Genomic DNA, 20437 nt, shown 5'->3' with positions numbered 1-20437 from the left:
TGTTCTCACTGAATTATTTGAAATTCCTGATTAATTTGAAGAATGATTTGAGTTTGATGTTGATGTATGTGTTTTTTAATTATCGTCCTCACTCACGAGAAAAGAAGTTGCGTGCCTTTTCCACATCTGGTCACAAGAATGGAAGCTGGAGTCTGTTTCCATGGTAACAGCTCACTGCTGCTCCATCCAATAGGCTGGTGGTGCAGAGTTGAAGTGGTGACACACTGGGTATTTTGTTTTTTGGGAGCTATGTCGATGGACAACTTTTTTCAGGAACAGGCAACTAAAAGGAGACTCGGTAGATAATTCTGCCATGTTACCTGGCAAAGAGATGTTTCTTCAAATTAAAGGCCTTGAAACATTGTGGCTAGAAGATGGAAAGATGATTCTGAAAAACATTGTGAAGTAGAAATAAATGGTTACGCAAAGAGGTTATGTTTAATCATACCTGGGGAGTAAAAGGTCATGACACTCAAAGGTTATTTACATGAAACTTTTCTTTGACAAATTATTAACATTTTTGTTTAGTTACAGTAAATCTAATATTTGCATTAGGATTTGGAAAAAAAAGTTAAGGTTCAGAACGTACACAGGAGGAGCGATCAATTTATGATTTATATATTTTTGAAGGCTCACAATTGATAATCAAAGACTGTGGATTGTGTCAAAGGCAGTGGAAATGGCACTGTTGCTGAACCTTTAACATCATCGATCTCAGTTTAATAGTCTGTGCATAATAAGATGTTTTTATGTTTTTGTTAGTTTTTTTTACATTGGTTTATAAAACAGCACAAGATGCACATTTCTCTCTCTCTGTCTCTGTTTGTTTGACGTTGTGCTGCTGGAGCCTTGACGTCACTCCGACAGTCTTCAGTTCAGACTTGTACCAGGTTGAAAGTGATATAGAAATCTTGAGTCTGAGCTGGTGGGGTTGTTTTTAAAAAAAGTGACCAGGATCCTTAATATACTGAAACCAGCATCACACAGGAAACAGAAACCTTCCTCCGGTATCATCTGCAGGGAGATTGCAGGGAAAATTAATTCAGGAGAAACATTTGTGCCGTCTGTCAGAACTGTATCAGTGTTGACCAACTGGTGAAAGACCATAAATCATGTTGACTTTTCTTCGTCTGCCTCCGTCGGATCTTTGTGGGACTTTGTACTGTGAAGTGTAATAAACGCTGATTGTGATGTGAGACTTTTTTCGGTTTTATCTCCTCAGAGATCCTGGAGGCGCCCAAGTCCACCAAACTGGTGAGTCAGATAAAAGCAGCACTGTGACACAAAGTTCCCCTGCAGGGAAAACACACACACACACACACACACACACACACACACACACACACACACACACACACACGCTTTTACCTTTGTACTTCTATCTTTGGCAGGACACTCATGACATCACCAGCCCTTTAACCTTGCAGCTCAATGTCTAACACTAGCTCTGACATAAACCTTGTTCTAACCATAAAACCGAGTCTCAACCATCAAACAGCGAACTCACTCACGTGTATCTGTATAAATTTGCGTACCTGCACACACACACATACAAAACAAACTTGGTCATATGTCAGGTAAAGATAAGCAGGCTGTTCATTTGTGTTCCTGTTGACTATTGGAGGATAAACTGACCTGCTGGTTGACACACCTGCTCAGTCTGATTTAATACTTTCTGACTTTTACGGTGGACCCGCAGTACAAACTACATCGTGAAATTGGAAAACACACCATTGTATTTTGTGATTATTGCAATTGAGGCCCACCGTAGACTCTTACTGTAAAAACAGGTTCTGTTAGTAGCAAGTGTTTGAGAAGATGCTTGAGTGAGTGGATGCTTTTTTGGGGTATTTTTATGGTTAAGTCTTTGTTTGGCTCAATAGCATGTTTTTAATTCAGTCTAACACAGACTTTCCTCAACTAGAAGTGCAGCCAACGTACAGTAGTTCCTGTCTGACACAAATGTCGGGACATACCAACAATATGCAACTTAGAGGTGGGAAAATATACGTACCCAAATATTATAAACTGTGCATGCAGCTCTGTCTTTAAATCTTGAAAAACTGTTTTTTTCTTTTTTTTCTAACTACACTATGTCTCTTCGTAATCCTGAACAGTTTAAATGACGTTGAATCCCGATAATTCACAATCGAGACTTCCAGCTATAAATACCCCAATTTTTATTGAAATGTAGTTTATTTGTGACTTTCCCATTGAGCAAAAGTATTTAAAGGGTCTGTTTTCTCATCCGACCAGCAGAGGGCGATGTTTACTCATGAATGCACTTGTTAGCTGTGTTGTGTTATGGCAACTGATTATTTGTTAAGTGAGAACTGATAGAAACGATCCCCCTGAGAGTGTGAATTAAAATTAAGACGATATGACCTCATTTGTCTTTTAACTCTCTCAACAGCCCGGGCTGCTCAGAAATACTCCTCAGCTTCATAATGACTCTTAATTTATTCAGGTCATTTGCTGCAGCTCTGTCTAATATTGGTCTCAGGCTCCAGGGTCTGTAACTACAATAGATTCTGTCTTTTTTGGGGGACATGAACATACCATGAATTTCAGTTTACACATAGTCAAAACATCAGAGTGATGTTTCAAGGAATGAAAACAGTCAATCTTTAATGTTTTCATTCATTTTATATTTCATATTCCAGGGATTTGTCCACACGTAGTCGGCTGTGAATGAGTGAGACACGATTCCCAAAAGTCCTGAACGACCAGGGAAGAAAAATGGAGATGATTCCTAGTTAATTGGCACTACCTCCATTTTATCAGTTTTTAATGGGTGTGAACATGATATTTTATTTATTTTTAATAACTTAAAAATTATTTTACAAAATTCTTTGATTGAAAACATGATGCCGAGTCCTGGCAGCCAGTACGATCCTGGTAAACCTTTAGTTTTTTTAAATCCTGAATTACACCAACAATCTTTCTATCCATAGTTAGATATTAGATATTATCATACAGATAATATAATGGTTCCTTTTTCTGAAGACAACAGAAGCAAAAGGAAACCTCGGTGATGCTTCTGTAGATTTGAAATGTTGGTGAACAGATCTGAAAACATCAGCCGACGTTTTGTGTGATTTCTGCCACATCGAGTTTGACACATTTTACCAATGTAGATTTTATTTTTTAGTTTGTGTGAAAATGAGCCGAATGAGAATGAAGACGTGTGTGTGTGAAAAAAAATACTGTATTGTATATTTGACTGGATGACATGTGGCCCAACAGTGGAGAGCACCGACCCACTGCCCCCCCACCCCATCACCTCCAGCACCTTTAACCCTCACCCTCCCTCCTTCCCTTCTCTCCTTCCCTTCGATCACGCAGCGAGGAGTGAAGCCCAAAAAGGTGCTGCATGTTTCTCTAACCTCGGTACAGTGGTGTAGTGTGATGATGATGATGGTGATGGTGACTGTGGTAACCGTGGTGACTGTGGCTCTGAATGGGGACCTCCGTGCTGCATGGCAACAAGGCCTCACCCCTCATTTACCCACGACTCCCTCGCTCCCTCATTTCACCTCCATCCCCGGCCCTGTTATTTAAATTTGTGAGAGCGAATGGACGCTGTCGGAGAGAAAGATGATGTCGTCCACGTCGTCCACCTGACCTCTGTCACCTCGCCGTGCTCTCTGCTCTGCTCTGTTCAGCTCTGATGCTGTCGTGTTTTTGTCTGTATGCTCTCTGTGCATATCTAAAGCATGATGAAGTCGCAGTGAAACGCTTGGTCGCAAATTCCCTGTGTCATACTGACATTTGTGTATATGTCAAACCTCCAGGAACGTCTATAGGAAAACAGTTGTTTTTAATGGATATTTTCTGTGTGTGTATAAGACATAAGTTCCTCCAGTTGACATTTTCAGACTGAGTTTAATCAGTAAAGCAACAGATTAGGTAATAACTATGATGGTTAACTCCAGGCCAGGTGTGGGGCATTTACATTATCATATGAATTTTCATTTCATTTATCATTATCATTTTGTTTGCCACTGGAAAAAAATGGGGAAGACTCAACATTCTGAGTTTTGAATGCTGACTACAAAAAGGAAAGCATAGAGGTTATGCTGCTAATTGTTGCTGTTGAAAAGAAAACTGCTAGCAATTAGATTTTAGAAAATGTGGAATATAAAAAAACTTGGAAACAGATTAATTCATGAAATTCGCTTAAGACATTTCTTCTCTGTCTAGAAATGCACTTTGGTAAAAGTAAGAATCCCATGAAGAATGTACAACAGTGGATCTTTGGAGCGTTTACCCATAAAATCCATGTGTAATTTTCTTTTTGTAATTGTCCTTATAACTCAATTGTGTCTGCACACGCTCTGCTGAAGTCTTTTAAGAGATTTTTAATGGCCCAAATTATAGATTTATAAAATTATTTTCGAATCATTTTGCTTTTTCGTGTCCAACTACCTCACTTTTTGATCAGCCCCCTACAAGAGCATCAAGTGTGGCCTTTAAGTCTTGTTTCAAGATGCCATGAAAATTTCCTCGTGTGTGGTTCATCAGTTTCCACCCGGACGGTCCAATGCTCTTTACCAGCCGTCGTTCCTCATCTGACTCATGCACACCGTCGTTCCTCTGCAGCGCAGGAGGAAATGTCAGAGTGCGACCGAGGTGAAATCATTCGCCCGCCTGCAGAGAACAGACCTGCAGAGTATAGATTCCCTGTCGGCTCGGTTCTACTTTATCGTCTCGTGCTCCCCCTCCTCCCTTCCTCAGGCTGACTCTCAACATTAAGCTCTCGGTTCATCTGGAACCAGCAGGCTTGAATATTCAGTCGTGGTCTTAAGATACAGATTTGGTTTCAGAACAGGCAGATTTTCAGAAATTCAAAAATAGATGATGCATCTCATCCAGTGATGATTTTTCTTAATTCATCAATAACACACAGGAGGAGAAGAAGAAGAGTGAACTAATCCCTAAATGGAATATTTTAAAGTGAAAACCAAGTCTAGCGACAAGGTGTTCAGTTCTACATATATATAATTACCAATACCTTGTAAAATAATTTAAAGAATTAGTCAAGATCAAGTCATTATCATATAATCTTTTTTTTCATAGGATTCAATTCATTGATTATTTGTCATTATTGAGACGTCGTTTTTAATTTTTTTCAGTGTCCCTTTTCAAGACCGTGGAGTTTTAGTCAATAATACTAATAATAATTTCTTATTTGAAGCCTCAAAGGAAAAACCTGAGGAAAAACATGTCTCTGTCCAGATATTAAGTTGACTTAGATGAACATTTTTGTCAAATCAGAGACGGGCAGACCTAAGGATGATGGGATTTATGAAAAAAAGGTTGCATTAGTTTGCAAAGGATTCTGTGATATTTTGTGTGCATACCTCTGTATATGTGACAAAAGTCTGATCTGACACCGAAAAACATCAAGTCTAGTCAAGTTTTCTAGTTTGTTCAGCCTGATCCGGCCGAGTGTGTTGGGTTCGGCTGCGTCGCTGCTTCTTCCATGGGCAGTAATTTGCTCCCGTCGTGTCCGTCCGGAGGCTGCAGAGCAGTGAATCCTCCCGAGTGTCCGCTGGGATGACAGAAACCTGATACAGCTCCACCCCTCCGTCCCATCCATCCCATCATCCCTTCGCCTGCCCGTCTCTCTCTCTCTCTCTCTCTCTCTCTCTCTCTCTCTCGTCCATTAGACCGTGTGCTGGGGGGAAAGTGAGGGGGATTACAACAGAGGCTGTTTAATATTTGAACAGCACAGATTTCCCTCAGCTGCTGTGTAATGGATACATAAACTGCTTTTCTTTCTGGCTCAGCAGTCTGCACTGTGAAGTTCACATTACTTCTTTTTTTTTCCTATAATCAGTTTAGCACATTCATATCCTCTTCCACAGGCAGGGTACACACACCGCCTGTGTTTACTGTAGCCTCACCAAGAAAAGCCCATTTTCATGTGTACGATGTTAAACAAGTATTTTGGGTTTACAGCTCACAGCTAATGGGAGTTTCCTCAGTGAATTAATCCTCTTACATCCCTCATCTCTCTTCCCGCTGAGCTGCTGGAGATTAGTGGAGCCGAGGAAGATACGATAGCTGCTCAAATGATGTTGGCTCTTTAGGGAATGTACCGACCCGTTAAATCACTTTGTTGCAGCAGAAACTCCTCCAACCTCTCAAAGTTCAACACTAACCATTGTGTTTGGGTCTTAAATGTGACTCTAATGATGCGGAATGGTGTTTTAAACCAATGTGCGAGGGTTCATACTTGTGTTTTTATTTAGTACGACACAAAAACAAAACAGTAAAGTAGATTATTACTAAATTACTATTACTGCGCTGGGCAAGAAGAATTCATTTATAGTGAGAAAACAGACGTTTGAAAGTTTGTTGGTGTTTTTTTTTTTATAGAAAAAAGAAAACAAACAAAACTTAAGGAGAAAGAACATTGGTATTTAAAAAGAAAATATATATATATATTATTATTATTATAAAAAAAATTAAGAAATTTAAGGAATGAAATCTGGAAAATAAATCCAGACCAAGTGTATCACGTCTTTGTTTTCGTCAGCCTCATTATGATGAGCCCAGAGGAGTGATCTGCGAGTGTTGCTAGGAGACGGGGAAAGGCTTGCATCAGTTGCTGCTGCTAGTTTCCCCCCCTCACCTCTGTTTATAGCCCCACCCTCTTTTCTGTCTCACATCCTCACACACACACACACACACACACACACAAACACACAAACACATAAACACACAAACACACACACACAAACACAGTGTCACCCACCCCTCCCCGTCTGTCTGTGGTGGATGTGGGGATGAGTGGGTGAGCAGCAGCGAGCCTGGGGTAGGAGAGAGAGAGAGGGAAGGAGGGAGGGAGGGAGGAGGAGGAGGGTGCACAGTGATGTAATGCAGGAGCAGGGGACTGGCTGGGCTGACAATCCACAATAAGCAGAGCGGGGAGGGGAGGGGGGGTGTCGAGGTTAGGGGAGGCGAGACGTCTCAGATGAACAGTAGCAGGTCGGGGGCTTGCGGCAGGAGGATGTCAGAGCTCTAAACGGAGCGTAAAGGAAAAAAGGGAGGCACCGACCGAGGGCTCCGCACACTGGATTATGAGAGGAGCTGAGCGAGAAGGGGACATAACGGAGGACGGCACCGGGAGGGAAGGGACGGACTCGGGCAGAGGGGAGGACGAGCCGGGGAGAGAGAGAGAGAGAGAGAGAGAGAAAATAAAAAATCACAGCGGCCATTTGCACAAACTGCAGCTTCTCGGGCTGATCGGCTGCACGTCCGACTGAATGTTTGGCTTTAGCTGTCTGTCTCTCTGTCCTCTAGCCGCTCTCTGAAGATCCAGCATCTTCTCCTGTTTCATCACCTGTGTGTGTGTGTGTGTGTGTTTCTCGGTGACTGTGTCGTGTGTGTGTGTGTCTTCTTCCTCTTGCAAATATGATGAGACAGACTCCTGCACCCCGGAAGGTACAGAACTCCATATGATCCTCCTTACTGTACATGTTGGGATGTTGTTGTTGTCGTTGTCATCTTTCATTTGAATTGTTTTGGCAGCGCTGCTGTAAAGGTCACGCTTTGGAAGTTCAGTTATTCCTCATTTCCTGCTTCGCTGCAATGTTTCCCCTCCCAAGTGATATTTGAGATTCCCAGTGTGGAAGTCGGGAGTGTTCCTGCAGCTTGGTTGCTCTTTTAAAAAAATCTTTATTTCATGCCTATGCACATGTCTGCAGTAGATTTTTATTTTATTTCCACAAGCTGCTTCTTCTTCTTTTTGTCCTCATCATGCAGAAGCCATTTCTGCCTCCTTCAGATAATCTCTCCCTCGGTAGCAGATGAAGCAAACAGGCACCGATGTGAGTCCGCTACAGTGGCACAACACTCGGGCGTTAGAGGGCTGTCAGATCTCGTTTGGTACAGCTGTTGGCTCGGGCTAATTTCTGCTGAATGGTCGAGCGCTAATCCAATAAAGGACGAAAACGACGGCCGAGCCTGAGGCCAAGCAGAGAGAGAGGGAGAGAGAGTCAGTGTGCAGAGGACGAGAGGCTGGAAGTAAAAGGTAGAAGAGAAGAGAAAGGCAGGAACAAGTGAAGGAGATGGGATCGTTTGACTTGCACAGACCTGGGTTTCATTATGTTTTGTTCACCAAGATTAATAATAAATAATTACAGAGAAGATATGTGGAAAATGTGTTCTGCAATAATCCTCTTGGACTTTTCTTCATGTAAGAGTATAACAATATGTATTTAGGAAACAAAACATCCTCATCTGGTCCAACTAGCAGCTGCAGCAGATTGAGTTTCCCACAAAAAATAATACTTTAAGCAATATTCATTCATATTTAGTCAACACTCTCTGATAATGTCCTCATATATTTCCCGACCACGTGTTCTGGTACCAATAATAGCTGAAACTTACTTGGTACATTTACGATTAGATTGTTCTACTTTAACATAATTTATGTATTCTGAAGATGCTAAAATGAAGTGTTACCAATGTGTATTAATAATCAAAATAAACATTTATGATGATATCGACATCTGCAGAACAAATTCTTGAAAAAGTTGACCAGAAGAATATAAATGAGCAACCAAAAAATCAGATTGGCATTTTTCAAACAAAATTACCAAACATTTTTTGTCAAGTGCGAGGATTTTATGTATGCCAGTTTGAAGCCATAATGTGATCCAAAGTACAGCAACTAAAAGCATCATGAGCTGCGATATTGTTCGGTGAACTGTGATAGTGATAAAACTTAACAAGTCTAATATGGAAATAATTTTACCACTCGTACCTAAAGTTGTAGATTTGTATTGATTTTTGCCGTAATATGAATGTAGAGAAATCGTAGATTATATTGAGGAGTTATTGTCAAGCTCTACAAACATGCTGAAGCTAATACAAGTTGAATCTGGAGATATTGTAAACATTTTCTGAGCTTGTAAACAAATCCATAAAGTTAAAAATGAATGTTGATGTTGATCTACTCAGAATACATTTCCAGGTTGTTTTCATGGTCTTTCAAAATTTGTTGTCCCGTTTGACAAATCCGCTCTTTGTCGAAAAACAGTTTTTGATTTGATTAAAATAATGTAATCCAGGTCTGCTGCACAGGTTCCACAGAGATTAACTGAGAACAAATTGTGGATTGAAAATCCTCTCGTCCGATGTCTGAAACACGCGACGCGGACGGATAACGAGCCATTATCCCCTGCAATGACGAGTGTGTGACGGTACTACAGAATGAATTTGATCCACGGAGCCACAATGGCGTCATTTAGGTCACGGCGGCGGTGGCGGTACCAGTCGCCGTGTCCATGTAGCTGCTGAGGGTTCTGGTCACATGGGTTTGAGGAAACGAGGCCCTGGAGGCTGGATGAAGAGAGATCAGGGAGAAAGATGAGCAGAGATGTCGCATGACAATTACAATTTTTCTTGGTTTTCGAACTTTCAGAATCTCAGGACATTTCAGTCACGTCAGTTTCATCAACCCATTTATTCCTTCTGTCCGTGATTTCCCGTCTCAATATGAACTTTGAACCTTGAAACACTAACCCTGGTTGTTTGTTTCCTTCCCTTTTTCCTGCTTCCTCCTCTCCTCCTCTGTTTCTCCTCCTTCTCCTCCCCAGACCATGGCCAGAAGGCCCAAGGTGAGCCCAGTCTTCAACCTCATCGGCGGGGCGTCCCATTACTATTAGTCAGCATTATTTTATTCCTACGATAATCGCTTTTCACTTCATGCAGCAATTTGTGTGTGTGAGTGGTTGTGTGAGTGTGTAGTGACAGTACAACATCAGACGTGACTGCAAAATCATATTTTCATGCATAGATGATAATTTTGGTCATTTTATATTTTTTATTTCCATCCCTTCACATCACATATTTACAACTCCAGTAAACTGTCCGGTCCTCATTTTAAAATCTTTATTTTTGTTTCTTTTTGCTTTTGTTCAGCTCTGACACTTTAATTTGCACCAGAACAGTTTAAGCTTTGTTTTATTCCTTTTTTTTATGAGAATTTTTCTGTCATCATGGACGCCCATCGATGAATCAACAGTTTGCATTTAAAAGTTGATAAAAAAAATACAATAATTAGTTAAAACAATTTTTATGGTTTGGGTGATTGTCAGTTTGTTAATTTGATAAATCAAAATTAATATTCTGATAACTTGAAAAAATTAGAATTTTTACATTTTCAAATCTGTCCTGGTCTTGGGTAAAGTGACCATTATAATGTATTAACTTATTATAATTTAACATGAAACTTGTAGTCTGTCCTGGGGCTAGTTTACCGTAACAGTTCATAACATCATAACAAGTGTCTCTATGAGTGTGTTTACATGGACATCAGTATCAGGGTGATGATCAGGTTTATAAATTATTTAGTTTATAATTTTTTGAGAAAACGTAAAGATTTCAGAAACAAGAATATTTTTATAATCACAATGTAGAAATGGAATTGACCAGGTTTCTCTATGTTCCATGTGAAATGTCAAATCCTGAATAAGATCAAAACCAAGATCAGACTCGAGTGATACTGTGTTTATGTAAAAATCCTCAGTGTAACGAAAGAGGTGAGAAAGATAAGAAGATATGCATACATATCAGGAGGGGAAGTGGGTCTCCATCATGGCCGCCAATACGTCCTTCGACAGTCATTTATACCCAATCAGATCTATTTTATCCAGTTTCTTCTGGCACTGTTTTTTTATTTCTCATTTTTGTAGCAGCCCAGTCGTCCTGCGGGCGCCGGTGGGAAGGGGGCCGCTTCCGGCTCGGCCTCAGCCTCCGCAGGAGAGATGAGCAGCAGCGAGCCCAGCACGCCGGCCCAGACCCCCCTGGCTGCTCCGGTCATCCCCACCCTCCACTCCCCCGGTAAACCTCTGGCCCCCGTCCCCAGCAAGGTCAGTGTCGACTAACAGCAGCTGACTGTCACAACACAGAGCTCATATAAACTAGTGAGTAATGTCTGCTTAGGAAAATAAAAAGCAGAAGAATGACCTGTGATATCTTGGTTTTATAAGGCAGCAATTAATCTGCCAACTTGGTGTCTAAGTCACACCAGCGGAGGTGCAAGAGTAAAATCTAATGTGACATCTTTTTTGTAAGAGCTTCTCTGAATACATGTTTTTTTGACAGCTGTCAGTTTGTGTTGATGTCATCCGAAGGATCGGTCAAATCAGAAATGAGCCGAAGGTCCTTAACTTATATAACAGCTCTCAAAATAGTTGTATATTAACTTTCCGTCACTTGACTAATCAGTTAATTGATTATTTGTTTTAATTCAATTTCACAGATTCCCTCCAGAACAGTTTTCTCTTTAACTGTGCTGAAGGAAGTTCTCAGTCGTCCATTGGTTTATTACATAAATGTATTAAACAGAATTAAACGTGCGACTGAAATCATCTGAGGAGACAGAGCAACAGCTTGGTGTCATCTGCATAGCCGTTAAAAAAATATTTTCTACTAATAATACCATTTGCATTTATTAATTATAATCAATATATATTGCATATAGTATATAAGCAATATGTAATTTATTTGTAGTTATTTGTAAAGTGTATATATACTGAAATAAAGAGTGCCTAAAATCGAACCCTGAGGAACACCACATTATATCAGATCTTTTGTTTTTTTATTGTCAGTATACAGAAGCTTTCTGTTTCTGTTTTCAAAGTTATGATTAGTTGGATAAATGTTTTTGATGCCTTAAAAACACAAAAATTGATCTTTTTACTGGACCAATAATAATAAAGTATTTGCATTTGAAATGCTGAACTTCAGTCCAGTTCCTCTCCAAAATAAAACCAAACTGTAATGGATGAAGTGATTAGTTCTCAAGCGCAGCTCGATTTAGGCTGATTAAGCGTCCAAACGTCAGCTGATTTGTACCCGTACATGTGTCTAATTGTCTGTGAGCTCTTTGTTGATCACGAACAGGACACAGGTTGAAGAAAGAGGTACATTAGATGTCAGGGATTATCACGTTTTGTAAAAAAATTAAGATGCCATCTGGTGTTTAATTATAAAAATCAGACATAATCTGTCTGATTGGTATTTCTTATTCCCCTCAGGAGGATGTCACTATGGAAACACAGGTGCAGTGATGAGATGTGATGTTTTGGCGCTTGAAGTTGAAGTGTTGTTTTTTTCTCTCACTTCCGTTTTAACAAGCTGTAAAAAGTGTGACTTCTAGACTTTGTGAGGTTGCTCAGTCTCTCCTCTGGGGCAGAGCAACTTCACACATTGATGGCAGGATTGACTGATTGCTGTTAATTGGTGTGTGATTTTGTGTGTGTGTATAATATATAATCACATATTGTATGTGCATCCTACCCGAAGAGGCGTGTGTGTTTGTGTGTGTGACTCCTCTCCACAGGGGATTTATCTGCATGGCAGATGAAATTAAAGCTTTGTAGCATCATGAAAAGACGAGAGAGAGAAAGATCTACACTTGATCTGAAACTTTCATTATTCACTGAGGAAAAACCTGAGGAGTCGTGAAAGTGAAACGGAGAAAAGAACATTGAACTGAGAAATTGGAGCAGAGTTAAAGCTTTCAAATGTGCTTCCACCTTTTTTTGATGTGTTGTTATTCCAGCCTCTTGCACCAGCAACGTTAGTTAAAAACTAATCACGTATAACTTCCTTTCTTGACTCTCTTCTCCGTCCTCCTCCCTGTGGCCGTCACACAGGAGGAGGAGGCTCTCCGAGGGCAGGTGAAGGACCTGGAGGAGAAGCTGGAGACGCTGAAGATGAAGCGGACGGAGGACAAGGCCAAGCTGAAGGAGCTGGAGAAGCACAAGATCCAGCTGGAGCAGCTGCAGGAGTGGAAGAGCAAGATGCAGGAGCAGCAGGCCGAGCTGCAGAAACACCTCAAAGAGGCCAAGAGGGTAAGACGTGGATGTTCGAGAGGCAGGTGGACGTAGGGGCGGGGCCACGATTGAACATGGCTGTCAAAAAAAGAAACTTTTAAAAACATCCTGGGTTGTTTTTTTCCCCCAAACTGAACCTAATGTCTCTGTGCAGGAGGCGAAAGAGGCCCAGGAGGCGAAGGAGCGCTACGTGGAGGAGATGGCGGACACGGCCGACGCCATCGAGATGGCCACGCTGGACAAGGAGATGGCGGAGGAGAGGGCGGAGTCTCTGCAGCTGGAGGTCGACTCCCACAAGGAGAAGGTGGACGAGCTCACCATGGACCTGGAGATCCTGAAGCACGAGATCGAGGAGAAAGGTACTGCGCACAAAAAAAAGGGGGGCATTTGTGTTTTTAATTTTAACCCCTACAGAAGAAAAAAACAAAAAATATTTGACACAGAGAACGTAGACTTTAGCGAAAGTGTCTCTGTGTTTCTGGGTTTTTCCTCTCAGGTTCCGACGGTGCTGCCTCCAGTTATCATGTGAAACAGCTGGAGGAACAGAATGGCCGACTGAAGGAGGCGCTGGTCAGGTCGGTTTGTGGACGATCCTCAACTAGACTTTAACCGTCTACTACACCCTCTTTCTCCACCGTCTCCCTATAACGACGTCTTGTCCCGTTTTTAAATCAGGATGCGAGATCTGTCGTCGTCCGAGAAGCAGGAGCACGTGAAGTTGCAGAAGCAGATGGAGAAGAAGAACGTGGAGCTGGACTCTCTGCGGAGCCAGAAGGAGAAGCTGCAGGAGGAGATGACGGTGGCAGAAAAGACCATCGACGAGCTGAAGGAGCAGGTCGGTGTCCGATCACACACACACACACACACACACACACACACACACACACACACACACACACACACACACACACACACACACACACACACACACACACACACACACACACACACACACACACACACACACACACACACACACACACACACACACACACACACACACACACACACACACACACACACACACACACACACACGGGCTGTTAAAGGTGCTGCTGCAGCTTTGCAGTGACATAAATTCACCCTGTAGAAGCTCAGTCTTCAGTTTTTTACACATCTCTGTTACAGGTGGACGCAGCCCTGGGGGCGGAGGAGATGGTGGAGATGCTGACGGAGAGAAACCTGGACCTGGAGGAGAAAGTCAGGGAGCTGAGGGAGACGGTCACCGACCTGGTGAGTGTGCAGATGAAAACACAAAGTTGATGCAGTTCATTCATAAAAAACAAACAAACTCACTAATCAAATCCCCCGAGCAGGAGACGAATACTTCTTGTGTGTTCATAGGACGAGTGGTCAGACGTGATTAAAGCCACTGTTTGTTTGCTGAGTCATTATTGATATGGAGCGGGGTTATTTATATGCGTGTGCTGCCCTCTGCTGTTCGTTGCGTTGCTGAACACACACTGACCTTCATCAGAATGGAAACTGAACTGTCATTGTGAAAAGAAAAAGAAGAAGCTTTATGTTTATTTTTTCAGATTTTACATGTAGCAGCTTTATAGCTTTTTTATTTTTAGAAAAACCGAAATAATTATAGATGTTGTCGTCTCCGCCCCTCAGGAATCCATCAACGAGATGAACGACGAGCTGCAGGAGAACGCCAGAGAGACGGAGTTGGAGCTGCGGGAGATGTTGGATCTCGGCGCCGCCAAAATCAGAGAGTCGGAGAAACGTGTGGAAGCTGCTCAGGAGACCGTCGCCGATTATCAGCAGACCATCAAGAAGTACCGCGAGCTCACCGCTCACCTACAGGTATGAGCAAAAAGTTTTATTCCTTCAAAGGAAGGAATCACGTTATTTGATCGTACGTGGGTTTTAACCAGACGCTCTCTCTCTCTTTCTTATCCCTCTGGTCTTGTCTGCAGGAGGTGAACAGAGAGCTGACCAGTCAGCAGGAGGCGTCAGCCGAGCTGCAGCAGCAGCCGCCAGCGGAGATGTTCGATTTCAAGATCAAGTTTGCCGAGACGAAGGCCTACGCCAAGGTCAGAACCCGTAACCGCTCTCAGGAGTGTGGGAGGAAGGAGGACTGAATGTCCTCACCTCTTATCTCTTACCTTGTGTGTGTCCAGGCCATTGAGATGGAGCTGAGAAAGATGGAGGTGGGTCAGGCCAACAGACACGTTTCTCTTCTGACCGCCTTCATGCCCGAGTCATTCCTTCGTCACGGAGGAGACCACGACTGCATCCTGGTGCTGCTGCTCATCCCCAGGCTCATCTGCAAGGTAAACGCCACCCGCCCAGGAGGAGGAGGAGGAGGTGTTGATTTGCTTCCACGTGAAAGAACACATTCACCTGTCACTTTCTATCTTTCTGTATGAAGCTTAAGTATCTGTTTGTTTTGTGTGTTCAGGCCGAGCTGATCAGCAAACAGGCCCAGGAGAAGTTCGATCTGAACGACAACTGTGTGGAGCGAGCCGGACTGAAAGGAGCCGTCGGGGAGCAGATGAGCTTTGCTGCCGGTTTGGTTTACTCGCTCAGTCTGCTGCAGGCCACGCTGCACAAATACGAACAGTGAGTTTTACAGACAAACACTCTCACTTTACAGGAGAGAGAGTCTGCGAACCAACCGACAGAGGACCAAAGATTTATAGTTGCTAAAAATTTGTGTCTTTGCATTGAAAGTTGTGAATATGCTTTTCTCTCAATGTAAAACCACGGTTTTCACGTGCAGAAAGAATATTCTACCTCACTGTGTGTATTTGCGTGTGTGTGTGTTTGTGCGTCAGGGCTCTGGATCAGTGCAGTGTTGATGTCTACAAGAAGATCGGCGCTCTGTACCCGGAGATGAGCGTCCACGAGCGATCTCTGGACTTCCTCATCGACCTGCTGCACAAAGACCAGCTGGACGAGACCGTCAACGTGGAGCCGCTCACCAAGGCCATTAAATACTATCAGGTAACACACACGCGCACATACGCACGCACGCACGCACGCACGCACGCACGCACGCACACACACACACACACAGTAGATGATAATTTCATGTTCCTGTTTTTGTTTTTACAGTTAGAGATGAAGCAGTTAATCATCCAACAGGAAATCAATGAAATTATACTTGAGTCATTTATTTCATATGAAAATTGCATCAGGGCAAGAATCTGAACATCTGAAACGCCAAAACTTTTACTCAGCTGAACTATGGACACAACCCATGACATGTAAATTAAGATTAATCTACAAAGTGACTCGTACAGTTTCTGCTTGTTTAATGCCACTTGTCATTTTTTCCCAGCACCTGTACAGTATCCACCTGGCCGATCAGAACGAGGACTGCACCATGCAGCTCGCCGATCACATCCGAGTACGTTCACTCTTAATCCAACTTCTACTTTATCATAAATTGTTGTAAATGTCCTTCTTCCTGGAATCTTAAACTGAGGTGTGTGTGGGTTTTTTTCCGTTTGCAGTTTACCCAGAGTGCCTTGGACTGCATGGCGGTGGAGGTCGGCCGCCTGCGGGCGTTCCTGCACGCTGGCCAGGAGAAGGCCGACCTCGCCGTGCTGCTCAAAGACCTGGAGACGTCGTGTAGCGACATCCGACAGTTCTGCAAGAAGATCCGCCGCAGAATGCCAGGGACCGACGCTCCGGGCATCCCGGCCGCGCTCAGCTTTGGCCCGCCGGTAACCGTGGCAACCAAACCTCCTAACTGTCCACTTATTATTTTTTTGTCAAGTCTGTTTCAGTCGAGTAAAAACAAACTACACTTGGTGTATTTTTGTTAATGCAGAGTGGATGATTTTTTTGACTTATGACTTTTGACCCGCAGGTGTCGGACACCCTGTCCGACTGCAGGAAGCACCTGACCTGGGTGGTGGCGGTGCTGCAGGAAGTGGCAGCAGCAGGCGCTCAGATGATGTCACCTCTCGGTGAACAGGAGGGGCTGTCGGCCGTCAAACTGGAGGACGTGGCGTTCAAGGCGGGAGAACAGGTGCGTACGTCACAGCTTCCAGTTTACCCTCGAACACTGGTGACAAAAGGAATATCAAAGGTTATATTAATGACTAGAAAGATATTAATAATTCTTTGCTCTGCAATGGGGTTGCGATTCCTCTGGAACATTTTTGTTCAATGAAGCAACAGATTTGTGTCAGTGATACAGTTTGGTTTAAGGAGGAATGTGGATTAGTGAGTGGATTAGTAAAATAGTGTACACATTTTTTGGAAAAGCAAAAAAAAATTCTATAAAAAGTTTAAAATTCTCAAATCAAAAACTGTTCAGTGACAAAAAAATTATCTTTGTTCATTGGATATATCCCCATGTGATGAGACAATGAAAAAAATGATTATATAAATACTTAAATGAAGTTTGATGTCCCAATAACATGATAATAAACTAATGCATTAATAAGTGAAACAAAATGTAAGCACAGAAATAGTGTAACATATGAAGCCAACACAAATTATCCGACATCTTTGGTTATTTCCAGATTTATGGCTCTCAGGGCGCCAACCCCCACGAGTGTCTGCGACAGTCCTGTGGCATGGTCATCGCGACCATGAACAAGATGGCCACCGCGATGCAGGAGGGCGAGTACGACTCGGAGAAGCCTCAAAACAAAGTACGCCAGTGGGAAGACCTTGATATTGAAAACCTGCACGGCGACCAGACGCAGAGCTTCTGCTCATGTTTTCATTCTCTGTGTCGTCGTTTCTCCCAGAATCCTCCTCCGGTCGACGTGCGGGCGTCGGCTCTCAGGGCAGAAATCACCGATGCAGAAGGTCTGGGCATGAAGCTGGAGGACAGAGAGACGGTCATCAAAGAGCTGAAGAAGTCGCTCAAGATCAAGGTAAAGAAACTCAGACACATTCTCCATAGTTGCAGCCCTAAAAGTCACAGTCGATTTAGTAAAAAAAGGCTCAGAATGACAAATTAGAGCAAAACTCGACTCTGAGTTAAAGGAAACCACGGGCAATTTCTAACGACCGCCTGGTATCTAATAAACCAAACGATCAGCCGGTCAATGTCGACGATAACTGGAAGATTAATTTGTGTTTTCAGGGCGAGGAGCTGAGCGAGGCGAACATCCGCCTCAGCCTGCTGGAGAAGAAACTGGACAGTTCGTCCAAAGACGCGGACGAGCGCGTGGAGAAGATCCAGACTCGACTGGATGAGGCTCAGACGCTGCTGAAGAAGAAAGAGAAGTGAGATAGAAGAAACGTCTTCAGACTCGCGGTGGATTCACACGTCGGAGAGAGTTCACGTGACAGACTGTCGTCGTTCTTCCTTTTCTTTCTCTCTGCAGGGAGTTCGAGGAGACGATGGACGCCCTGCAGGCCGACATCGACCAGCTGGAGTCGGAGAAGGCCGAGCTGAAGCAGCGGATCAACAGTCAGTCCAAGATGACCATCGACGGGCTGAGGGGCGCCGGCCCGTCGGGGATCGCCTCCATCGTCACGGGGATTGCGGGAGGTGAGAGGAGGGGGAAAGAAATTCGTTTAATAACCAATTCATCAAAACGTTTCGTTTTTTCTTTGTGGTTTCCTCCTTTAACAACCTCTGACGTCCTCTTTCTGTCTTCACTCTTTGTCCGACTCTTTCGTGTTAATCTCTAACGTTGCCTCCTGCAGAGGAACAGAAAGGTATCGACCAACATCTGTCTCTGGTTCTGCATGACGAACATTTAAATATTCAAGTTCAAAGGTTTTACTGATGCACGAGTCAACAGCTACAGTTAAATACTCCGAGCATGTTTGACTCAGGGCGTCTGCAGGTCGTGAAAATGACTGAATTTAGTCATTAAATGATTATTTAAAAGTGCAACACGTGAGTTTTAAGTTCTACTCTTCCTCCGTTACACTGAACTGTTTTCTCAGGATCTTAAACTCAACTTTGTGAACCTGCAGAATCCCTGTTGTTGACCCACTCAGGCTGTAAAGTGATTATTAATGTGATATTGATTTCAGAATATGTGCATCCGTGTTGTTGGCATGTTCACGATCGCCTCCTTGCATGGTTTTTAATTTCTCTGATATCAATGATATCAGGTTGTTCAGAAACACTTTTCCTTTGTGATTGAACTGATTAATACTGAACAACAATGATTCGGTCATTGGTGAATTACTACAACAGTGAAAGTTAAAATCTCCTGTCAGTGATTTTAATGCTGTTCCTCATTAAAATTAAGCTTATTTCTGCTAATTTCATCATCATGTTCGTATGTAAAAAATCTTGATTTTCAAAGTGACTAGAACCTGAAGCTGAAATAAGATGATGTTAGATAAATCTAGTGGAGTTAAAATATAAAATATTTCATACACATCGTTACAGCCCACCACTGTGCATGTTACATTTTTCTGTCAGTTTTTTTTTTCCTTCGTGGAACAATGTTTTGCGCCCGGTGGCGAGTTGATGACGTTGAACCTGTTCTGGTTCCGGTTCTCCACAGTGACCATGATGCCCGGAGTCGGCTCAGCTTCAGGAGTCCAGGTGATCGACTCTCCTCTGCTGACGCAGCAGATCGAGGCTCAGAGACTCTGCATCAAACAGCTGAAGAACGACAACAACAGGCTGAAGGTGCGAACCGTCTCCACGGCGCCTCAACGTCCGACTCCGTGACGCCTCTGTTTCGCTACAAATTATTGACCGACATGAGTTCTGTCCCTTCTCAGGCGGAGAGGATGCGCGCCCAGCTCGCCGCTCTGCCTCCGCTCCACGTCACCAAGCTTCCCTCCGGAGACGGCGGCCGCCCTGAGGTGCTCTCCAGCGCCCTCTACCGCAAGACCGACCAGCTGCGGGAGACTCTGCTGCAGATGAGCGCCAACGTGAAGGTGGTCGACATCACAGGGAAATCTCCAGGTGTGATCTTACTTTCATATTTGTGCTTTTACGTGATGTCATCTCATCTTTCAGCGTTAACAACTTTTATTTATGTTTCTCCGTTTTTTTTCCTTTGGGCGTCATCGACTTCTAACACCAATTTAAAAATGTATTGTTTATTTGTCTGCACATTAATAAACAAAAGCACAATGTTTAGACCTTTATACATACATATAATATACTTTGTTTATAAAGTAGGGCTTGTGAAAAAAATGATGAAGTTATAATTATCATTAAAATGGCAGTGTACAGTTTATTATAATGAATAGAAGAATACACAAGGAAGGACAGTGTTCCTGAGGCAAGAAATCAATTTTAGTCTTGTAAAAATATATATATATATATATATATATATATATATATATATATATTATTTTCAAATTTGTCATTTTGCATTTAGTAATTTAAACTTCAGTATACAATACATGTCAAAAGTTGCAGATTAAAAAAACTCCCATTCATAAGCCTCATCTAATCAGCGGATATTAATGTTTGTAAATAAACTGCCTCATATCTTTGAGAAAGTTGATCCCTGATTTACAGTAGTATAATATTTATATGTGTATTGTTTATTAACTGCTGGTTATTTCCTGTGCTGCAGTGACACCTGGTGCTCAGCTCCTGGAACAAACAGCCAGACTTCAGTCTCTGAGCGACACGCTGGACCGACTGAAGGTGAAACACTGTCAATCACTTAAGATTC

The 20437-nt window shown here is 42.8% G+C and overlaps 1 protein-coding gene across 14 annotated transcripts in view; it reads left to right on the top strand.

Moving 5' to 3' along the window:
- dctn1b (dynactin 1b) overlaps positions 1–20437 on the top strand; it is a 32460-nt gene that overhangs the window by 10013 nt on the left and 2010 nt on the right. For 2 of the 14 annotated variants that reach the window (XM_047327363.1, XM_047327354.1), the window contains exons 4-30: positions 1223–1254; positions 3346–3366; positions 7435–7452; positions 9612–9632; positions 10710–10886; positions 12057–12080; positions 12678–12875; positions 13012–13216; positions 13354–13432; positions 13533–13692; positions 13986–14090; positions 14478–14669; positions 14783–14899; positions 14987–15139; positions 15268–15428; positions 15644–15812; positions 16150–16218; positions 16325–16537; positions 16684–16845; positions 17345–17476; positions 17576–17704; positions 17917–18059; positions 18161–18327; positions 18486–18497; positions 19304–19431; positions 19527–19713; positions 20336–20409. In XM_047327363.1, the coding sequence (XP_047183319.1) occupies positions 1223–1254; positions 3346–3366; positions 7435–7452; positions 9612–9632; positions 10710–10886; positions 12057–12080; positions 12678–12875; positions 13012–13216; positions 13354–13432; positions 13533–13692; positions 13986–14090; positions 14478–14669; positions 14783–14899; positions 14987–15139; positions 15268–15428; positions 15644–15812; positions 16150–16218; positions 16325–16537; positions 16684–16845; positions 17345–17476; positions 17576–17704; positions 17917–18059; positions 18161–18327; positions 18486–18497; positions 19304–19431; positions 19527–19713; positions 20336–20409 (3248 nt within the window). The remainder of the gene's footprint in view (positions 1–1222; positions 1255–3345; positions 3367–7434; positions 7453–9611; positions 9633–10709; positions 10887–12056; positions 12081–12677; positions 12876–13011; positions 13217–13353; positions 13433–13532; positions 13693–13985; positions 14091–14477; positions 14670–14782; positions 14900–14986; positions 15140–15267; positions 15429–15643; positions 15813–16149; positions 16219–16324; positions 16538–16683; positions 16846–17344; positions 17477–17575; positions 17705–17916; positions 18060–18160; positions 18328–18485; positions 18498–19303; positions 19432–19526; positions 19714–20335; positions 20410–20437) is intronic. The other 12 variants (XM_047327355.1, XM_047327358.1, XM_047327357.1 and 9 more) reach the window with 12 other exon arrangements.

The sequence above is a fragment of the Scophthalmus maximus genome, chromosome 15 (genome assembly GCF_022379125.1).
Source record: "Scophthalmus maximus strain ysfricsl-2021 chromosome 15, ASM2237912v1, whole genome shotgun sequence".
Taxonomy (NCBI): domain Eukaryota; kingdom Metazoa; phylum Chordata; class Actinopteri; order Pleuronectiformes; family Scophthalmidae; genus Scophthalmus; species Scophthalmus maximus.
This window is presented reverse-complemented; position numbering and strand designations above follow the sequence as displayed.